Source organism: Schistocerca gregaria, chromosome 7, assembly GCF_023897955.1.
Source record: "Schistocerca gregaria isolate iqSchGreg1 chromosome 7, iqSchGreg1.2, whole genome shotgun sequence".
Classification (NCBI taxonomy): domain Eukaryota; kingdom Metazoa; phylum Arthropoda; class Insecta; order Orthoptera; family Acrididae; genus Schistocerca; species Schistocerca gregaria.
In genome coordinates this window covers 119,583,309-119,600,490 of record NC_064926.1, presented here as the reverse complement: position 1 = coordinate 119,600,490, position 17,182 = coordinate 119,583,309, and the positions used below count along the sequence as shown (strand labels likewise).

Here is a 17,182-nt window from a genome sequence, read left to right as displayed (position 1 = left end):
CCACAGGTCAAAGTAAAATAAGAATGAATAGCGAAACAGGAAGTGAAAGATTGTTCACAGTTATTGAAAGAAAGCACATGTATACTGCTGAAATATAAAGTGTTATTATGTGCAATATTAGTTGCATAATGATTATGTATAAAATATCGTGTGTTTAATCTGGGGTGGGGGATATGTAGTGATTCGAGAATTTCTGTGTGAATTCTAGAACCACTCAGGCTTCTACCATCTCGAACACATGATATTCAAGTTATGAGTGTGGGATAGTAAAATCCTACCTACTGCACATCACATATTTGTGTGTGCAGGTTTAAAGTCAGTAACGAGAAGAAAGTAGATGTGGCAGTTGAACGGCACCAACAAGTACTTGTCAGGCAATCCATAGATGTTTTAGAGGAAGAACCATGGAGTTTCTATGCATCTCTGTGCCTACTGTGACATTGACTATTGTTATGTGAAAGCTGAACAGTTGAAAAAAAGTAATTTTAAAAACTCTTAATCTAGTCTTGGTAGAGGCAAGACCTATTTTATGATTCATGTGAAGCAGAGTCGTGGTTATTAAGCTAGCTCTTTTATAAATATAATTAAATTTGTTTCTGACATTGGATGGAGCGAGTGTCTTACTGGAAATCATATATGTATGTGGAAAGTAAGGATTTTATTCTGTATGGAGTCCAAATATACTGTGGGTTGATGAAAAGTAAAGTTTGCATATCTACTTATTTTACAAGTAGAGAGAGAGCCTTAAATATTCCCATACCTAGCACCTAGCATCAGTCTACGGAGATGAAGTCAAGAGATTTTTCCAGCCGCCAGCTAGCCAGCAAAGAAGATCGGCTGCGAATCTCAAGTAAATCACCTTGTTTAAAAGAAGTGGGAAGTTTGTATGTCTACTTCTCACTTTAAATCATCTTTAAAAATGTTAGTAGCTATAGCCAGATGGAGCAATTTGAAGGAGGGCAGTGAAGGGGGAGGGATAGCAGGGTACATGTGGGGGAAGAGAAGAGTGCCTCATGGGATGTGCAGGGCTAGAGACTGCCAGCTGCAACATCGGAAATTGGGCTGTGGTGGAGAGGGGGGGGGGGGGGGGGGGAGGGAGCAGAGAAGTTGAGTAGCAGGGAAGGGGAAAGGATGGATTGATACATTGGCAGAGGATGCAATACAAAATATGCGGGGGAGGGGGGGGGGGGGGGCAGGAGGGGACTGCAACTGTTGGGTGAATGGTGTAGGTGTGCGGGGATATTAGGTTACCATACATAGGTTGAGGCTGAGATAATTTCAGATAATTTCAGGGGTGGAGAACATGTTGTAAGGATAATTCCTGTCTGTATAGTTCAGAAAAGTTGGTGGTGGAAGGCAGGAACCATATGGCTCAGATTGTAAAGCAGCCATTGAAATCTAGCATGTTATGTTCAGCTGCATGTTGTGCCAGAGGGGGGTGGGTCTACTTTGCTCTTGGTTCCAGTTTGGTGGCTATTCATTCTGATGACAGCTTGTTGGGTTTAGTGGTATATGGTGAGATTATTAAGACATTTTGATATTTACTAAAATAGTCTGAGATGAATGTGATTAATGTATGATTATAATTTAATACACTTCCAGTTTCACACATATCTGCCCTGCCCTTCAGGCTATAACATTAACAATAGACTGTGCATCCGATCTTCTTAGTAAAACCTGCTGAAGTCTAACTGGGTGATCACTTTCATAATACCTGAATGAGCCAGTCACTCAACAAATCCCTTAAAATTTCATTCCTAATAACACAAGATGTTTCACCAAACTTAGGAAGTTGTGCCACATCCATACTTTCATCAAACAGGAAGTAGATTTGGAAGTAACCTAGCATTTATCCTCTTGTTCAAATGTAAAATACAATCAGTTTAAATGGGGCAATCTGAAACCTGTATTCCACAGGCACCGTATATTGGAGGGTACTCTCATTGGAGTATGCTATACATCTTACTGGATTATGCCCTCTTCTTAGCTGAGTGAGGAGTTTGATCTCATCTGAGTGGCTAAGGCAAGGCACAGTAAGAACAAGTATCTGGTTTAGTCAGGCAGGGCTTTCTGATAGTCACTCCCAGCAAATCTTTTTCTCATCAGTGCATGTCTATGTACATTACAGTAAGGTGATGACATATAGGGGCACAACACAGAGTCACACAAGTTTTGGTAAATGCATGCCTAGCTGACACTTGAGATTTTTTTAAAGTAACTATCAAGTGCTCTGGTACCAAGAAGAATGAATCTATCTTCTCCACCCTTTGTAGTTGGATAAGGGATATTCTGGGCACTATCCCAGAAGACAATTCCATAAAAGAACAGTGAGTGAAAAGATATTAAATTAGTCAGCACCCTGGTCTCCAAACTGACAAAATTCTTTATTAATTAATCAGTGTGTTGATTCAATTACCCCAAGGAGTTTTACACATATTGTCTTATAAGGTGCATGACTATAATTTTTATTTCTAGCAATAAGCATGTCACTTTCATTTGTTTGAAATTATATTAAATGAATCTTTGTGAGTTTAAGACAAATTATTTGGTGTGAATTGTAGGACTGTACAGTTATCATTTGAGCTCTGCAGAATATGACAGATTAAGGCCCTGATTATTAAGTTTGCATTAAGTAATGTTACCATTTTTGAACTATTAATCAAAGTGAATGGGTGTCATTTATGTAGATTAGGAACAGGTTAGAACTTAGTATCAAATTTTGTGGGTCTTCACATTCTACATTTCCCAGTTCTGAGTTTAGTTTTACTTTTTGAGTTCCAGTTTGTCAACATGACCATCTGATTTCCATTTAGAAGTCCAGTGTTCATCCATATGAGAAGGCTGCCATTAAAGCCAATACTTTTCAATTTCCTAATTATAATTTTATGAACCAAACAACCAAAAGCTTTATGGTTTGTTCAGGCCACTAAGGATCTGAAACACAACCCAAGGCTGCTCTTCAGGTCACTAAGCAGTCAAGAGTAGAGACCAAAGTTGATGGAGATCTGTCAGTGTACTCTGATGCATTACTTACGCTGTTCACATGTTGGTGTATTTGTACTCCATTGCCCATTGCGACAAAAAAGAACATTTTCACCCTTAAGTTCATATCCAGGATCACAAGTGTATCGCAAGATAGTTGTACCCTCCTGTATAGGTTTACCAGGATCAGGTGTACATGACTCACATCCAAAGACTGTATATGTTCCATGTTCAGTGGTTGCTGGATACAAGCAGGGTCTATTGGAACATGTGAAAAAGAGTATGATAATTAGGTGCAATAAAGTATGTGGAAATAATTCTTAAAACATAAATGAATTATTACCTGTCACCATCAATGCCACTGCCACAAAGAGCACGTGATTCATCACTCCCATCATTGCAGTGACGTCTTCCATCACAAACACTTGATGATGCAATACAAGACCCAGACTTACACTGGAACTCATCAGCACTGAAACAGAAATTTATTTGTCTTACAGAAACATCTAAATTGAGTTTGTTAGTGTTCTGCAAACAAATTTTATTGTATCACTATGGTAACATACAATGAACAACTTACAGTAAAAAAGAAAACAAAAAAATGTTCATTTCATATACTATTCACAACTGTCAACACAATGTGACTCAAACAGATTCAATCAGACCAAAAACAAATATACTTGTCTTGAATTTTTCTTGTAGTCATATTTGCTTATACTCATTTTTGAAATTTACCATTTACTAAGTCTTTTTTCCCAGTCAAATATTTGGTCACTACATTCAATTAATTCTTCCTAACTGTCACTGAAAACACAGGGGTAAAAAGAAAAGAATGAGCCACTGTAAGCAGACCCACTTATTTATGTAGGCAAGTACTGCTTACCCCACCACCAGACATCATTTATACCAGATCAGCTGTCAAAGAGCACAAAAATTGTTAGGGTACTGATAAGCAGTAACTTTTTTGGATATAATGATATTTCAACCAATGTACCGAAATATTATCCAAACTTCAAAATCCCACAACCCCACCCCAAAGGTTTCTTTCCAGTTAATTGATGTGATGAGTTAAGGTTTATTTCCTTACAGTTTTGAATGTGCAGTACCAATTTTTATTGACAAAAGTGGCAATAAGCGAGTTAACTTCAATTACAGTCCCACATAACTCCTCTCCATTTTTTTCAAATATTTTTGAGAATCTAGCTTATAACACAATATTGGACCACCTTTCTGAAAGGAAAGAAGTGCCAGGTTCTGTACTCTTGTAAAAATAAGTTGTTTGGATTGTAATATTAGTTCATTTAGTGCACATTTCTCAGTAGTTAAGTGTATTACTGTGGTTTTATACTTACTATCAAATGTCTCATTTTTCTTTGTGCGTTGTTCCACACAATGTGAAAAGATAATAAAGTTTTGTTGTAGTCTTATTTTTGTTTACAATTTCACACACTAAACCTGGAGAATCTCATTTATTTGTTATTTTTTATATCCAGAAATTTCACTAGAGTGTATCCCTTCTTTATTTACTTTATATTTCTGGAATGTAGCATAAATTTAAATTGTCTGATTCAGGAATGTTACACTAGTAGTTTGTTTACATACAATTGCAAAACAGCTCTAATTTTTGTAAATATCTTTTCTTGTTTATCATTAGTTTAACTGGCTTAATCTTCCTAAAGTACTATTTTTATCATGGGTGAGAAGTGAACAAATTGCAATAGAATTGTTAGTTCTGGAGTTGAGTGTGATGGGTGCTGTAGATTTGCCCATTGGGGTGACTCTAGTGGTGTGGGAATTGGGGAAGTAAATGAGGCTGATCTGTGACTTTGTTGGCTGTGTAGCAGACAGGGGACAATAATGAAACAGGAGGGGGAAACTGCAGTCCTTCAGGCTGAATTATGCGGGATAGGAAAGATCTGGACAGAAAGGGAGTTGGGAAGTGGCAATAGGTATCATAAGGAATTGACCTTGAAGTTCATCTGACAGCTTTATGGTGAATGTGAAAGGTTAGTTTGACTTGTTGCTTCAATAAGAAACTGATGAGCCTGAGGCATATGTAGGTATGGACAGGGCAAACAAATTTTCAGCAGCAAATTGGAAAGTATGAATGCAGCGAATTCAGTAAAGATAAAAAGTTTTTTATGTTGTTCTCATGCTAGAGGTGTAGACCAACTCTTTTAGGATAACCTAGGATCAGAATACTGAGTCATCAACTTGTTATTCCTACTGCTGGTCTGGTGCGTGTGACAGAGGAGTTAGGATCAAAATTATTGAGGTTTTGGAGCCACTTGTTGACATACTGCCTGATAGCAACACTGGATAGAGAAAACAAACATAATCCATGGATGTATAGAGTGCCTTCTCAGTACACACCATTTCCGTGATGTCATCATGACATAAGCTATCCAATCAGATGCCATCATATGGGCATTAAAATGAAAGCCTTGCCAGTTTCATGACAGACAGACATAGCCTCCAATGACACTGATATAGGCAATCATTAGAAGCTTGGGGTTGTATCTGAATTTGAGGTGGCAAGTAAACTGAGAAGTTTTTAAACTAGTTGACCCTTTTTATCCTGGTAGTGGAATGCTGGTTTGCAGTGTTATTGTTACTATTGAACAAGTTGTATGCATGTTATATTGGTGAAGTCAATTATTGAAAGTTCTTTCCAAATACCACAGAAAAAACAGTGGAGCATCTAGAAAACATGGTCTGATGTGAATGTAACTTTGTACATATGCATACTATGATTGGAGTTACAAACAACCAAAGTTCCAGATAGGAATTTCAACATTGCAGTTAAATTGTAGAAGAAGAGAATAATGAAGTATTCTTTTACTTTGTTTTCAAATATTTGGGATTTTCCTGCTTGATACCACCAGCAACATGTTACAGACTTTTAACAAGATTATAAGATTCCAATTCAAACTGTAGAGAGGGGAATATTGTCTACATGGAAATTATTTATACTTCTGGTTGTGAATAGCTGAGTCCATCCTAAATTCAGTCCTGTTATTAACCACCTTTAGGAAGAATGTGTATTGGCATGTAAGTGTAACAACCCATAGGTCCCATAAGAAGTTTCTGCACAATGTTCTACTGTCAACTTTATACAATATTCTCATTCCACACTTCTGTAAAATAAACACTTTCTGTATCTACATCTACACTCTGCAATCCACCTTAGGGTGTGTGGCATAGGGTACTTTGTGTACCTCCATCAGTTCTCCCCTTTCCAGTTCCAATTGTAAACAGTTACTTGGGAGAATGAATGTCAGTAAGCCTCCATGTGAGCTTCAATCTCTCTCATTTTACCTTTGTGATCCTTTTGTGAGATATACATAGGAGGAATCTATTTATGGAAGATTCTTCATGGAACATAGAGACTCAGAACTAGTGATAAACCACACTGTGATGCACAACACCTCTCTTGTAGTATCTGCTACTGGAGTTTGATGAGCATCTCTATGACACTTTTGTGCTTTCTAAATTGACCAGTAACTAAATGTGCTGCTCTTCTTTGGATCTTATCAATTTCTTCTATTCCTTCTATCTGGTTCCGTTCCTAGACTGCCAAGTGGTATGGGTACTGCTCAAATGAGGATTTTGTGAGTTATCTCCTTTGTAGGTGGACTACACTTACAGTCTGACGTGTGCCATACCTGTTATTAGTTTGTTATCATTCCACTTTAAATCTATCCATATCCATACTCATACATATTTTGTGGATGTGACTGCTTCCAATGATCATGTACTCATTCAATAATGCATCTTTCTGCCTACCTATGCACCATACATTACATTTGTTTTTATCATTATCTGAAATAACCCAGAAGATAGTGCCATAGGACAGAACTGAATGAAAGGACGCTAGCAGTCTCTCCTGCAGGTCAACACAGTGAGACATTTATGAGAGCAAAGCAGTCAGAACTGATCATTTTAGTTATCTGTTCCACATGCTGATGCCACCTATGTTTATTATCTACATGGATACTCAAAAACTTCAGACATGGGCCCTCATACAGTGTATACCCATTGATCTCTACTTCTTGTTGCTATAAGTCATTTGTGATTGTATGAAATTTCATAAGACAAGTTTTTGCAGGATATAGGTTATGGGGTTTTCTATGAACCAGTTGTAAGTCTGTTCCATTATTCTCCTGGGTGTATCTGGTATGGATGTACTTGGACCTTGTAATGCATCTAAGATATGGGAGTTCATTTCTGTGTTCAATTTGACATTTCGCATACACAAAATTTTGACAAATCAATACGAGACTGGAATAGAAGGAAGAACCGATAGAGGTACTCAAGGTACCCTCCTCCATACATTTTCAGGTGGCTTGTGGAGTATGGATGTAGATGTAGATGTAGATTTACTTTTGAATAGGGATGCCATCAATAATGAATTATGTGTGTGGTCTTTTTGCATCTGTAAAACCAGTTATTAGCCATTTTATTTTTATTTACCTTTTTGATAAGAATACAGAACAGTTATTGTATTTTGAAAATATAATTTCTTGATTTCAGTTTAATATAAAAAGTACATATATTATTTTTATTCAAATAAATCTTTGGAATGCATTGTCTCTGAATCTTAATATCTTCAACTTGGTGTTGAGACCTTACTGTTGTGAGATTATTGAATGACGATGACTATAAGGTTGTGAGTAGACTCTGTAAGGATTTGTTGATTGGCCAGGATAGTGAAGTGTTCTAACTTATGAAAAGTCTCTATAATTGTATGATGAAAGATGATGTGAACACAGAGAAAAGTCAATAAAGCTAGGAATTGTTAGTTCAGTCATTTGCTTTATGATAACCTGAGACCCATGTATTTATGCAAAGTTTAAAAACGAATATGGAGGCTTCCTGCAGATAATGGAATGGCTTTGAACAACAGTAAAGTAGATGATCCAGACATAAAAAGTTAGTATTTCCTACCCTTGAGAAACTAAAATATATTGCAAAAATACTCATAAATTATCTTGAATAAACAAAAATTCCATTTGATTCCTATGTAGTATCTATGCTACAAGGGGGAATACCCATAGGTCACTCTCTGATACTTGGCATGGTGAAATAAGGCTGATAAAGGTGCAGGTGCCAACAATCAATAGCTTTTGTTAAAATACAGTCAAACTTTTGATGCAACAGCATCAGTCCACTTGTGCATTGTAAAACCAAGTCAGTTTGTAGCACAGTAGTTAAGAGCACAGTTTAGAAATTTTGCACCACATGTTCAAATCCAATCTTGTGTTTTGTTTTTCTTTTGTTGTTGCAGATGTATATCACATTATTATCTCTTGTGACATTGTGAAATACAGTGGAATTACCAACAAAAGAAATAAGCATTTCAAATCTTATTCAAAACAGAGCGTATCATCACAAATCTTATACAATACAATATAATTAACGGTAACTGAAAATGAAAAACATAAAAAAATTTAGTATGTAAGTTTTTACTTTTACTTTTACTTTCATACTTCAAGAGAATCAGTACATTTGTAGAAACACTCAAAGTATAAAAATTCAGCATATCACAAGCACTGTGTGAATGCACAAATATCAAAGTCCCTTTTTTTGTGAGAATATCATTTGAAAACAACTTCACAAATTTGTGATGATTTTGTAGCAAACTAGCCATATCTAAGCATTTTCTCAAAAGCAGCTGGAGCCCGAAATTGATTATGGATCAAGATTTGTATTTTAATTGCATCACTTCTACTTGTGATTTCTCCTTGATGTGTGATGAGGGTAGGGCACTTCTGCAATCAGCTAACGTAATTCTTTAACTCTCAGTAGAAGTATATGTCACAGGGCTAATATAATGGCATACACTAAGGAGAAGCTACTTTCAATGAATTCTTCATTATCTTGATTTCATTGACAAACAGCCTGTCATATAAGGAGGGATTGTTTTGCCCAACCCACTAGTCAATAATGTACAGAAATGGCTGTATTTTTACTTAAGGTTGCTTTACTTTGTCCACTAACTGGTAATGGGTTTCCTTTGTAAGCTTTCCAGATTTTGTGGCTGTTGTGTGCACATTGCGGTGTAATTCCATTGATTGGTTTACATCCTGATGGAATTGAGGACCAAATTTATCACTAACTTCTGGAGACAAATGAAAACTGTTGGTCTTTCCGGAAAGTGTCAATCCATGTCAACTGTGATGATAAAATATGTTTTTAATAAGGTCTGAAGTTTTTATTTATTTTGCCATTAACTCCATTTTATTTAATGATATCATAAAAAGTACTAGCATTGCATACTTCTGTAAAAACTGAAGAAAAACAGAATCTAAGATTGAATCTGAACACAGGGCACAAAATTCCAAAACTGTGCACTTAGCCACTGCACTACCAACATACTTTGTTTTCTGCAACACGAGTAGCCTGATGAAGTCACATTGAAACTTTTACCATAATTTTCTCGCAAACTATTGTGTGCTTGCACCAATGCCAAACGAGGTGCCCCTCTATTTTCGTCCTTCTGTCACCATGCCAGGTTTTGATTGCATCAGAAAGTGACCAATGGCAGGTTCCCCTTTGTTGCATTATTGCCTTACTCTCATTATTCACTAACAACTTTTTATCAATACACTTGTGTCAGCAAACACAGTTTTTGAAGAATCCTACACTGTCTCCAATAAATCATTGACATGGACTAAGATCAGGGGTGGGTCAAGCTTCAAACCTTGTGGTACATAAATTTAATGTTTCCTCACTTTGAATTCAGTCTCATTCCTGTCATAGGGGTCATTTTTAATGATCCTCTGTTTTCTACTGTTAAAATAAGATTCCATTTGTGCAAGACGAAGACCTTTAATTCCGTACCATTTTAGTTCCCATAGTACAGTTTTGTGATCTACACATTTAAAGTCCTTGTAAAGATAACAGAAAATTCCAACAGGGTAGATTTTGTTGTTCAATTCTACTACAACTGAATTTGTGAAACTATGCAAAAGCCTTCACATAGACGAACGTATCTGCCATTTCAAGGTTATTTTCAGAAATATGGTTCAGTATCCTCTGGTAAGCTAACAAGAATGAGCGAAATTGGCTTATAATTAGAGTTCAGTAACTTAATTACTCTTACATATATTTGTGTTACTACTGGGTGCTGCATATTTCAGTCTTTTAGGAAATATTCCTTGGTGCATTGATCGATTATATAGGTAATTCACGGTTGGTGCTACTGAGTCAGCACATGATTTTAGTACTTAAGCTGTGATACTATCACAGCCAAAATTATTTCTACTTTTTTAGTGACCTAATGATCTTTGTCATCTCTCTAACAAATGAGTTGGCAAAACTGATGTCTGATGGTAAACTTCCTCTATAATTATGTTTATTGGTTCTGCTGTTGACAAACAACTTTTTGTCCCTGTGGTTTCAGCTATTGTTAGGAAGAATTCTTTAAATTTAGTAGCCAATGATTTTAATTCCATATCATCTGTCTGCTGCTACTACCATCTGGGAATTCAGTATCAGTAGCACAGCAAAATTGATGCATTCCATGATTAATAATACTCCAATCTGTCCTCAGATCATTCTCAGAATTAAGAATGTTTTGCACTTTACAAAATCAGAGAGATTGTTTAGTGCTATATACAGGGTGTTTATAAGTAGTATCCTATCCACCAATGCTAAAACAAAACTTTTGCACTGCTTATGATTGCTGAGGGATTTGCATCTGTCAACATGTGATTACTGTGGTAGTCTACTATCCCACCTCATGTGAATCCTGTTTCATGTATTAAAATGCAAGCTGTGAACTACAGATCTTCAGCACTCCTCTTTCGAATCCATTGGCAGAACTGTAATATGGCATGATGAGGTGGTCTTGCAACCTGAGGGCTTGCTCACACTGAGTGGGTACAGTAACTATGTGTGCAGAACTGACCACATAGGAATGTGGTTTATAATCTTATCGGCACCAGTTCTTTGCACACTTACTTCAGAATCATCATCTACTCTTCAAAACACTCACTCCTCATTTCTGGTCCACCAACTGTGTGAGGTCTACTGTGATTTTTTTGTCATAATCAGAAATGACCCTGCATCTCCGGTTGATGAAAGCATGCAGACACTTTTTTTCGACAAAATATGTCATTGATGACACGATTTGGCATAAGCAATGTAGGACTGTCAATTAACACCACTGGTTTGACCATAGCAGAATACTGAGTCTGCCAGATGTAATAATGGGACTGTATTTCCCTTTTTACATTGTTCATACCCCATGAAGACACTCACTGATCTTGTTCTTGTGTCAGCACAATTTCTAAACAGTGAACACACACACACACACACACACACACACACACACACACACACACACACACACACATTTTCAAAAAAAACAGAGCATCTTGAATGACTAGAGATGGGACATAAATATTCACAGGACATGTACATTAGTACATTCTGCAGAAATGAACAGCATTTGAGTTCAGCATGTGATCACTCATGTAGGTCACGCTGATCACAGTGCCCTGGACACATATCAACTGTGGCTTGTGGTTGTACCTAATAGCCTCCCACACCATAAGGTGTTGAGCTGGTGCTGCATGTCTTGTGTGAATGCAATCACTGTGATGCAACTCCCCCAGTATGTATCAAACCAAAATGTGGCCATCATTTTCACACAAACAAAATCTGGATTTGTCTGAAAACATTATCTGATGCCATTCTGGTTCCCAGTGACGTCGTTCCATACATCTTTCTGCACATTTTTCAAAGGTGGGTGAAGAGGTGGACAACATGCATGTAAGCCATGCTGTTATGAACGGCAACGGACTGTCAGCCCCGATAGTGTATGTTGTGTTATATGGTTCCACTGCTGTGCCTGAGTAAAGGAGGATGCAGATATGTCCTACAACACGATTCAGATAAGGTGTCAGTCTTCTTGGGGGGGGGGGGGGGGGGGGGGTGATGACCTGACCCATCTCATCGTGTTCTACAGCCTTCCGTGAACCATTCTGCACACACCCGTTGCACTGCCGAAACACTACATTGCACACGAGCATCATTTTCCAGATGGTAGCATCACATTTTCTCATGCCAATAATATGCCCTCTTCAGACTCACTGGTTTGATGGTACAGTTTGTGAATGTCTGTGAGGCATCCAGTATGTCTGCTCAAGTCACACTGATCCATTACCTTCAGTTCATAGGAACTATAGGAGCTACGCCAAATTTTAATGGTAGGTGGTGTTGTGCCACAATTTCAATTTTGACTTAGGACCTGTGGGCCAACATAGTTCAAATGTTAATTATTTCTACAAAAACACTAATGTACAAGTCCTGTGAACATGAACATCCTATCTCTAGTCTTTTAAGGTTATCTGTTTATCTGAACATAAGTGTGCATATAACCTTTTTCCTAGTTTTATCTTGTAAAAATTTGATGCACTTCTTTTTTTAAGCACCCTGTTTAGAACCTTAGCTGGGACGCTAAAATAACCAGCTTTTCTGCCTAGAATATTTGCTCAGTGATGGTAAATGAATAATATTTAAATACTATACTTACTTGCAGCTGGGAATTTTAGATCGGCATTCTGGAAGACGTTCATCAGCACCGTCCGGACAGTCATTTCTGCCATTACATTTCAGTTGAGAATTAATACATTCTCCTGTGGGACACTGGAACTTTTCTTCTGTACAAGAAACTGAAGGCTGTAGCACATCACTTGCAATGAAATTAGTAACTGCAGGCCTGTTCCAACATAAAAAAATATGTTAAGTGCAAGAATGATTTCTAAATGCCAGAGAAAAATAATCAGTATTTTTATGCCAAATAAGCAATCTGTAATACATCACAAACACAGAAGTTCATTTTTGCATGTGATTTAGTATCTCCACATTTCACTGAAATTGTATAGTAGTGCTTTATGTTATGACATGTACATTCAGTTGTCTTGTGTCTTCATATTTGGATAAATTATTAAGATCTTTATCAAAGTTTGATTTCAACGGAACAATTGTCCACAGTGACTGTAATACATTTTCAAAAAAGGAAAAGGAACTCGGCAATCAGTTGCAGATCCAACCTGTATTTTTATTGCAGATCTATATTTTACCTATTGCATTGCTATCTTCACTGGTTTTAAATCGAGTCATATAAACTTGTTAAGTTTTTGACAATACATGTTGTCTGGTCAGGTATGCCTTAAAATCTTATGGTAATATGTGTTGTCAAAAGCTTAACAAATCTATGGACTTGATTCAAATGCACTGAAGATAGCTATGCAATAGGCAAACTCTAGATCTGCAATAAAAATATAGGTTGGATTTGTGATTGATTGCTGAATTCCTTTTCCTTGTTGTAAGATCTTTATGACAGCTTCCATTTATCTACAACAGTAGTAAGCAACTGATCACTGAAAGTGTAACTGGGTCTTTTTTCTTGCCCATTAGTGAACTAGAAACATGGACTTCAATGAGGGAGAGGGGGGGAGGGAGGGTTGGGAGGGGAAGGTTGTTGCATCCTTCAATTATACAAATAACTGCACTATATGTGTAACCACAATGGAGGGATATCTGCATAGAGACCATACAAATCTGTGATTCCTGAAGAGGGGCAGCAGAGCAGTCTTTTTGGTAATTGCAAGGCGACATACCTGTGTTGGTTGTGGGTTAAAATTCACCCATGATAACCTCTGCCTGTCATAAAAGGAGACTAATAGGGGACAGAGTGGCCACTAGTCTAAGTGTGCCTCCCCTCGTTTATGTCAAACGCAACAGCTTCCTGAGAGGATGGATAAGCAAATCAAGGTCAGGATACGTGAATGCAGAGGAACTGATGCATCTCAGTCAGTAGCATAGAATGGGGAAGGCAAAAGGGAACAACTCTATTGAAGATGTAAAATACAACAATGGAAGTTGACAGCAATGGGGAATCAGTTACTGATCTTGGGTTTTGGAACCCTCAATGTGGCAGGACAGGTAGCGAGCTTCTCAAGATATTATCAAGAAGAAGGGAGTGCAGACTGCATGAATGCTATTAAAAGCAGGAAAACTGGATGAAGTGAAAGACCACATGAGGAAGAATAAGAGAGGTGTATTAGGTCTATGTGAGACAAGACAGGAAGGAAATAGGGATTTGTACAGTTACAAGTTTAGAATAATTTATAGTGGTGGTGAGAACACAGCAAAACATGGAGTGGCAACTATAACAGGAGGAAAATGGTCAAGTAATCTTTGCAATACTTATGTCAGTAGCCAGTTAATGATGGTAAAAATAAATAGTACGCTTGTGTACTTGGTAATAATTCAGACGTATTTCCCAAAACTAGCTCATGACTTGGAAGAAGTGTGGATTGTGTGAGATGATACTGAAGAACTGTAACTAAAGGAAAAGACAGTGTTGCAATAATGGACATTTTAATGTGGTAGTGGGATCCCATACAGGCAAAAAGATAGAAGGAAGTTGGGCTTGGGGAAAACAAATGAAACATTTGGTAGATTTCAGCAATCAAAATGATATATTCGCTACAAACATGTCATTTGAAATTCCTCTTAGAAGAAAGTACACATAGAAGGTGCCAAACAAAAGACCATTTCAGTTAGATTATACACTAATGAAGCAATGGTGTAGGAACAAGATAAAATCATGTAACAGCTAATCAGGTCCAGACACTGATAGTGACTATAAACTTGTGTTGGCCAAGTGCCACAATATATCTAAAAGAGCCAAGAGAGCTGTGGAAAAGAAATGAGAGTAGAAGGATGGAAAGAAGAGAAACAAATATAGCTTTTGAAGAAAGAACCAATAAAATATATAATGGAAGTGATGAGCCGATGCACTGGAATAAAATGACGGTTTTTGGGGAAAAGGAAGATGGAGCCCAGAAATTCTTTAATGACAGAAGAAATTCCAAACCCAATTCAGGAATGGAATAAGCTCAGGGAGGACATCAAGAGAAAGAGAAATGGGATAAAATCTCTAGTAAAGAGATGGAAGGAGGTCATAAAAAAGGAAGACAAGATCAACTTTATGAGAAAGTCAAAGTTCTTCAATGTAAACCTAGAACAAAATCTATAGTAGTAAAAAATAAACAAAGGGATATCACTTGTCACTGGCATTGATTTGAAGTGCATGACCAGTGAATCAATATTGTGTTTATATACAGAAGAAGACTGCATACATAATTAATCTCAACACTTTACTTCTAATGACACATAGTGTGGCATACTTCTAAAACTGTAAAAGAAAAAAAAATGTTCAGTTAAGTGTAACCAGTATTAACCCTACAGTCTCCATCAACAACTGACCAAAAGTAAAAATGTAAGAAGCAACAAAAAGTTCATTGTGTGGAACATTTGTGCATCAGCAAAGAGCAGTCAACTGCCAACACTTCTTGTGGCTGTCGCAGCTGACATTTTGCAATCAGCTGATTGCTAGCTGTCAAACATGAGCCAATCGCAACCTCCCACAGCCTCCACACACTGACAGACAATGATGAGATATGAGTTCATTGTAAAGAATATGTAGAAGAACAGTACAATGACAAGAAATATGATGATGAAAATAATCTAATTGAAGACATCAATGAGTTTGAAAGAGAAATGCAAGGTCCTATAATCATGAGACATGAATTTGATGATGCCCTTTAGTGTGTCAAAGAAGAGCAGTGTTGATGGCATCCCTGCAGAGTCGGTGAAAAATTTATGTAATAAAATGAAACACCAATTATTCAAATAAATGACTGCTACAAAAGAGAAATCATGCCAGAAAACTTCACAAAATGCTTATTATGACTGTACCTAAAACAGGAAAGGCACCAAAGCAACTACACCAGTTATAGAACACTATCAATGTTATCAGTTGCCTCCCAAATACTAATTACTACAGTTAAAAGCAGAATACAAGGAAAAGTAGATAAGTATATTGGAGAAGACCAATTTTGATTCAGAGATGGCAGAGGAGCAAGAGAAGTAATTTGGCCTTGCACATGCAATTGGTGAGAAGGAAGGTAAGAGCATAAGACCTTATCTTACATTCATTGACTTAGAATAAGCTTTTGACAATGTGAACTGGCAACTACTCTTTAGAACTATGGTGAAAAAAAAAAAAAAAAAAAAAAAAAAAAGACAGGACTTGACTGAAACGATGTAAGTATTATTAGTCAACTGCATCAAAACCAAAGCACAAAAATGGACATCAATAAGGTAGAGGAAGATACCACAGTAGAAAAGGAGTTGGACCAGGGTGTCTATTATCTCAGTACAGGGTGCACATGAATTCCGGGAACACTTTCAATTATTTATTGCACAAGAACCAAACATTGTAAAGATATCATACATATGTCATATTGAAGAGAAACCCTGAAAGTTTTCTTTTTTTTTTTTTTCTTTCCTCATGCATACAGCCACAGTGTAGTTTAGTAATTTGGCAATAGTCAGCATTAGCCGCAAACATGGCCGTGCTGCATAAGGGGACAGCTGAAATGGACTTCCTGATCACCAGATCTCACTCCGTATGACTTTTTTCTGTGGGGACACATTAAAGATCTGGTGTATATACCACATGATGTAGCAGAGCTCCAGGAGAGAATACAGGAAGCAAATGCCACAGTCAACGATGCCATGCTGGAATGGGTATGGCAAGAATTCAATTATCGTATTGACGTATGCTGAGTCACTCATGGTTCGCATATCGAATGTTTGTAAAAAAAACTTTCAGAGTTTCTCTTCAAAATGCAATATGTATTACATCTGTACAATGTTTAGTTCTTCTTGTTGTGTTCTTCAATCCTGAGACTGGTTTGATTCAGCTCTCCATGCTACTCTATCCTGTGCAAGCTTCTTCATCTCCCAGTACGTACTGCAGCCTACATCCCTCTGAATCTGCTTAGTGTATTCATCTCTTGGTCTCCCTCTATGATTTTTACCCTCCACACTGCCCTCCAATACTAAATTGGTGATCCCTTGATGTCTCAGAACATGTACTACCAACCATTCCCTTCTTCTGTTCAAATTGTGCCACAAATTCCTCTTCTCCCCACTCAGTACCTCCTCATGAGTTATGTGATCTACCAATCACAATCACCAACAAATTTTACATATTCACATACACCTTTGCCTTTAACCCAAATGAATACAGATTCGTTAACAGATATTTTCCTCCTGTTACGAGTATACAATGACAAGGAAGAAGGAGAAACATATGCAGATTTACCAAAATCCT

The 17,182-nt window shown here is 37.2% G+C and overlaps 1 protein-coding gene across 1 annotated transcript in view; it reads right to left on the bottom strand.

Annotated features, from left to right (window-relative positions):
- The window catches only part of LOC126282207 (modular serine protease-like), a 314,749-nt gene that overhangs the window by 132,190 nt on the left and 165,377 nt on the right, over nt 1-17,182 (bottom strand). Inside the window, exons 4-6 of the mRNA XM_049981753.1 lie at nt 12,524-12,709; nt 3,326-3,454; nt 3,035-3,240 (exon numbers count right to left, since the gene is read on the bottom strand). Of these exons, the coding sequence (XP_049837710.1) occupies nt 3,035-3,240; nt 3,326-3,454; nt 12,524-12,709 (521 nt within the window). The remainder of the gene's footprint in view (nt 1-3,034; nt 3,241-3,325; nt 3,455-12,523; nt 12,710-17,182) is intronic.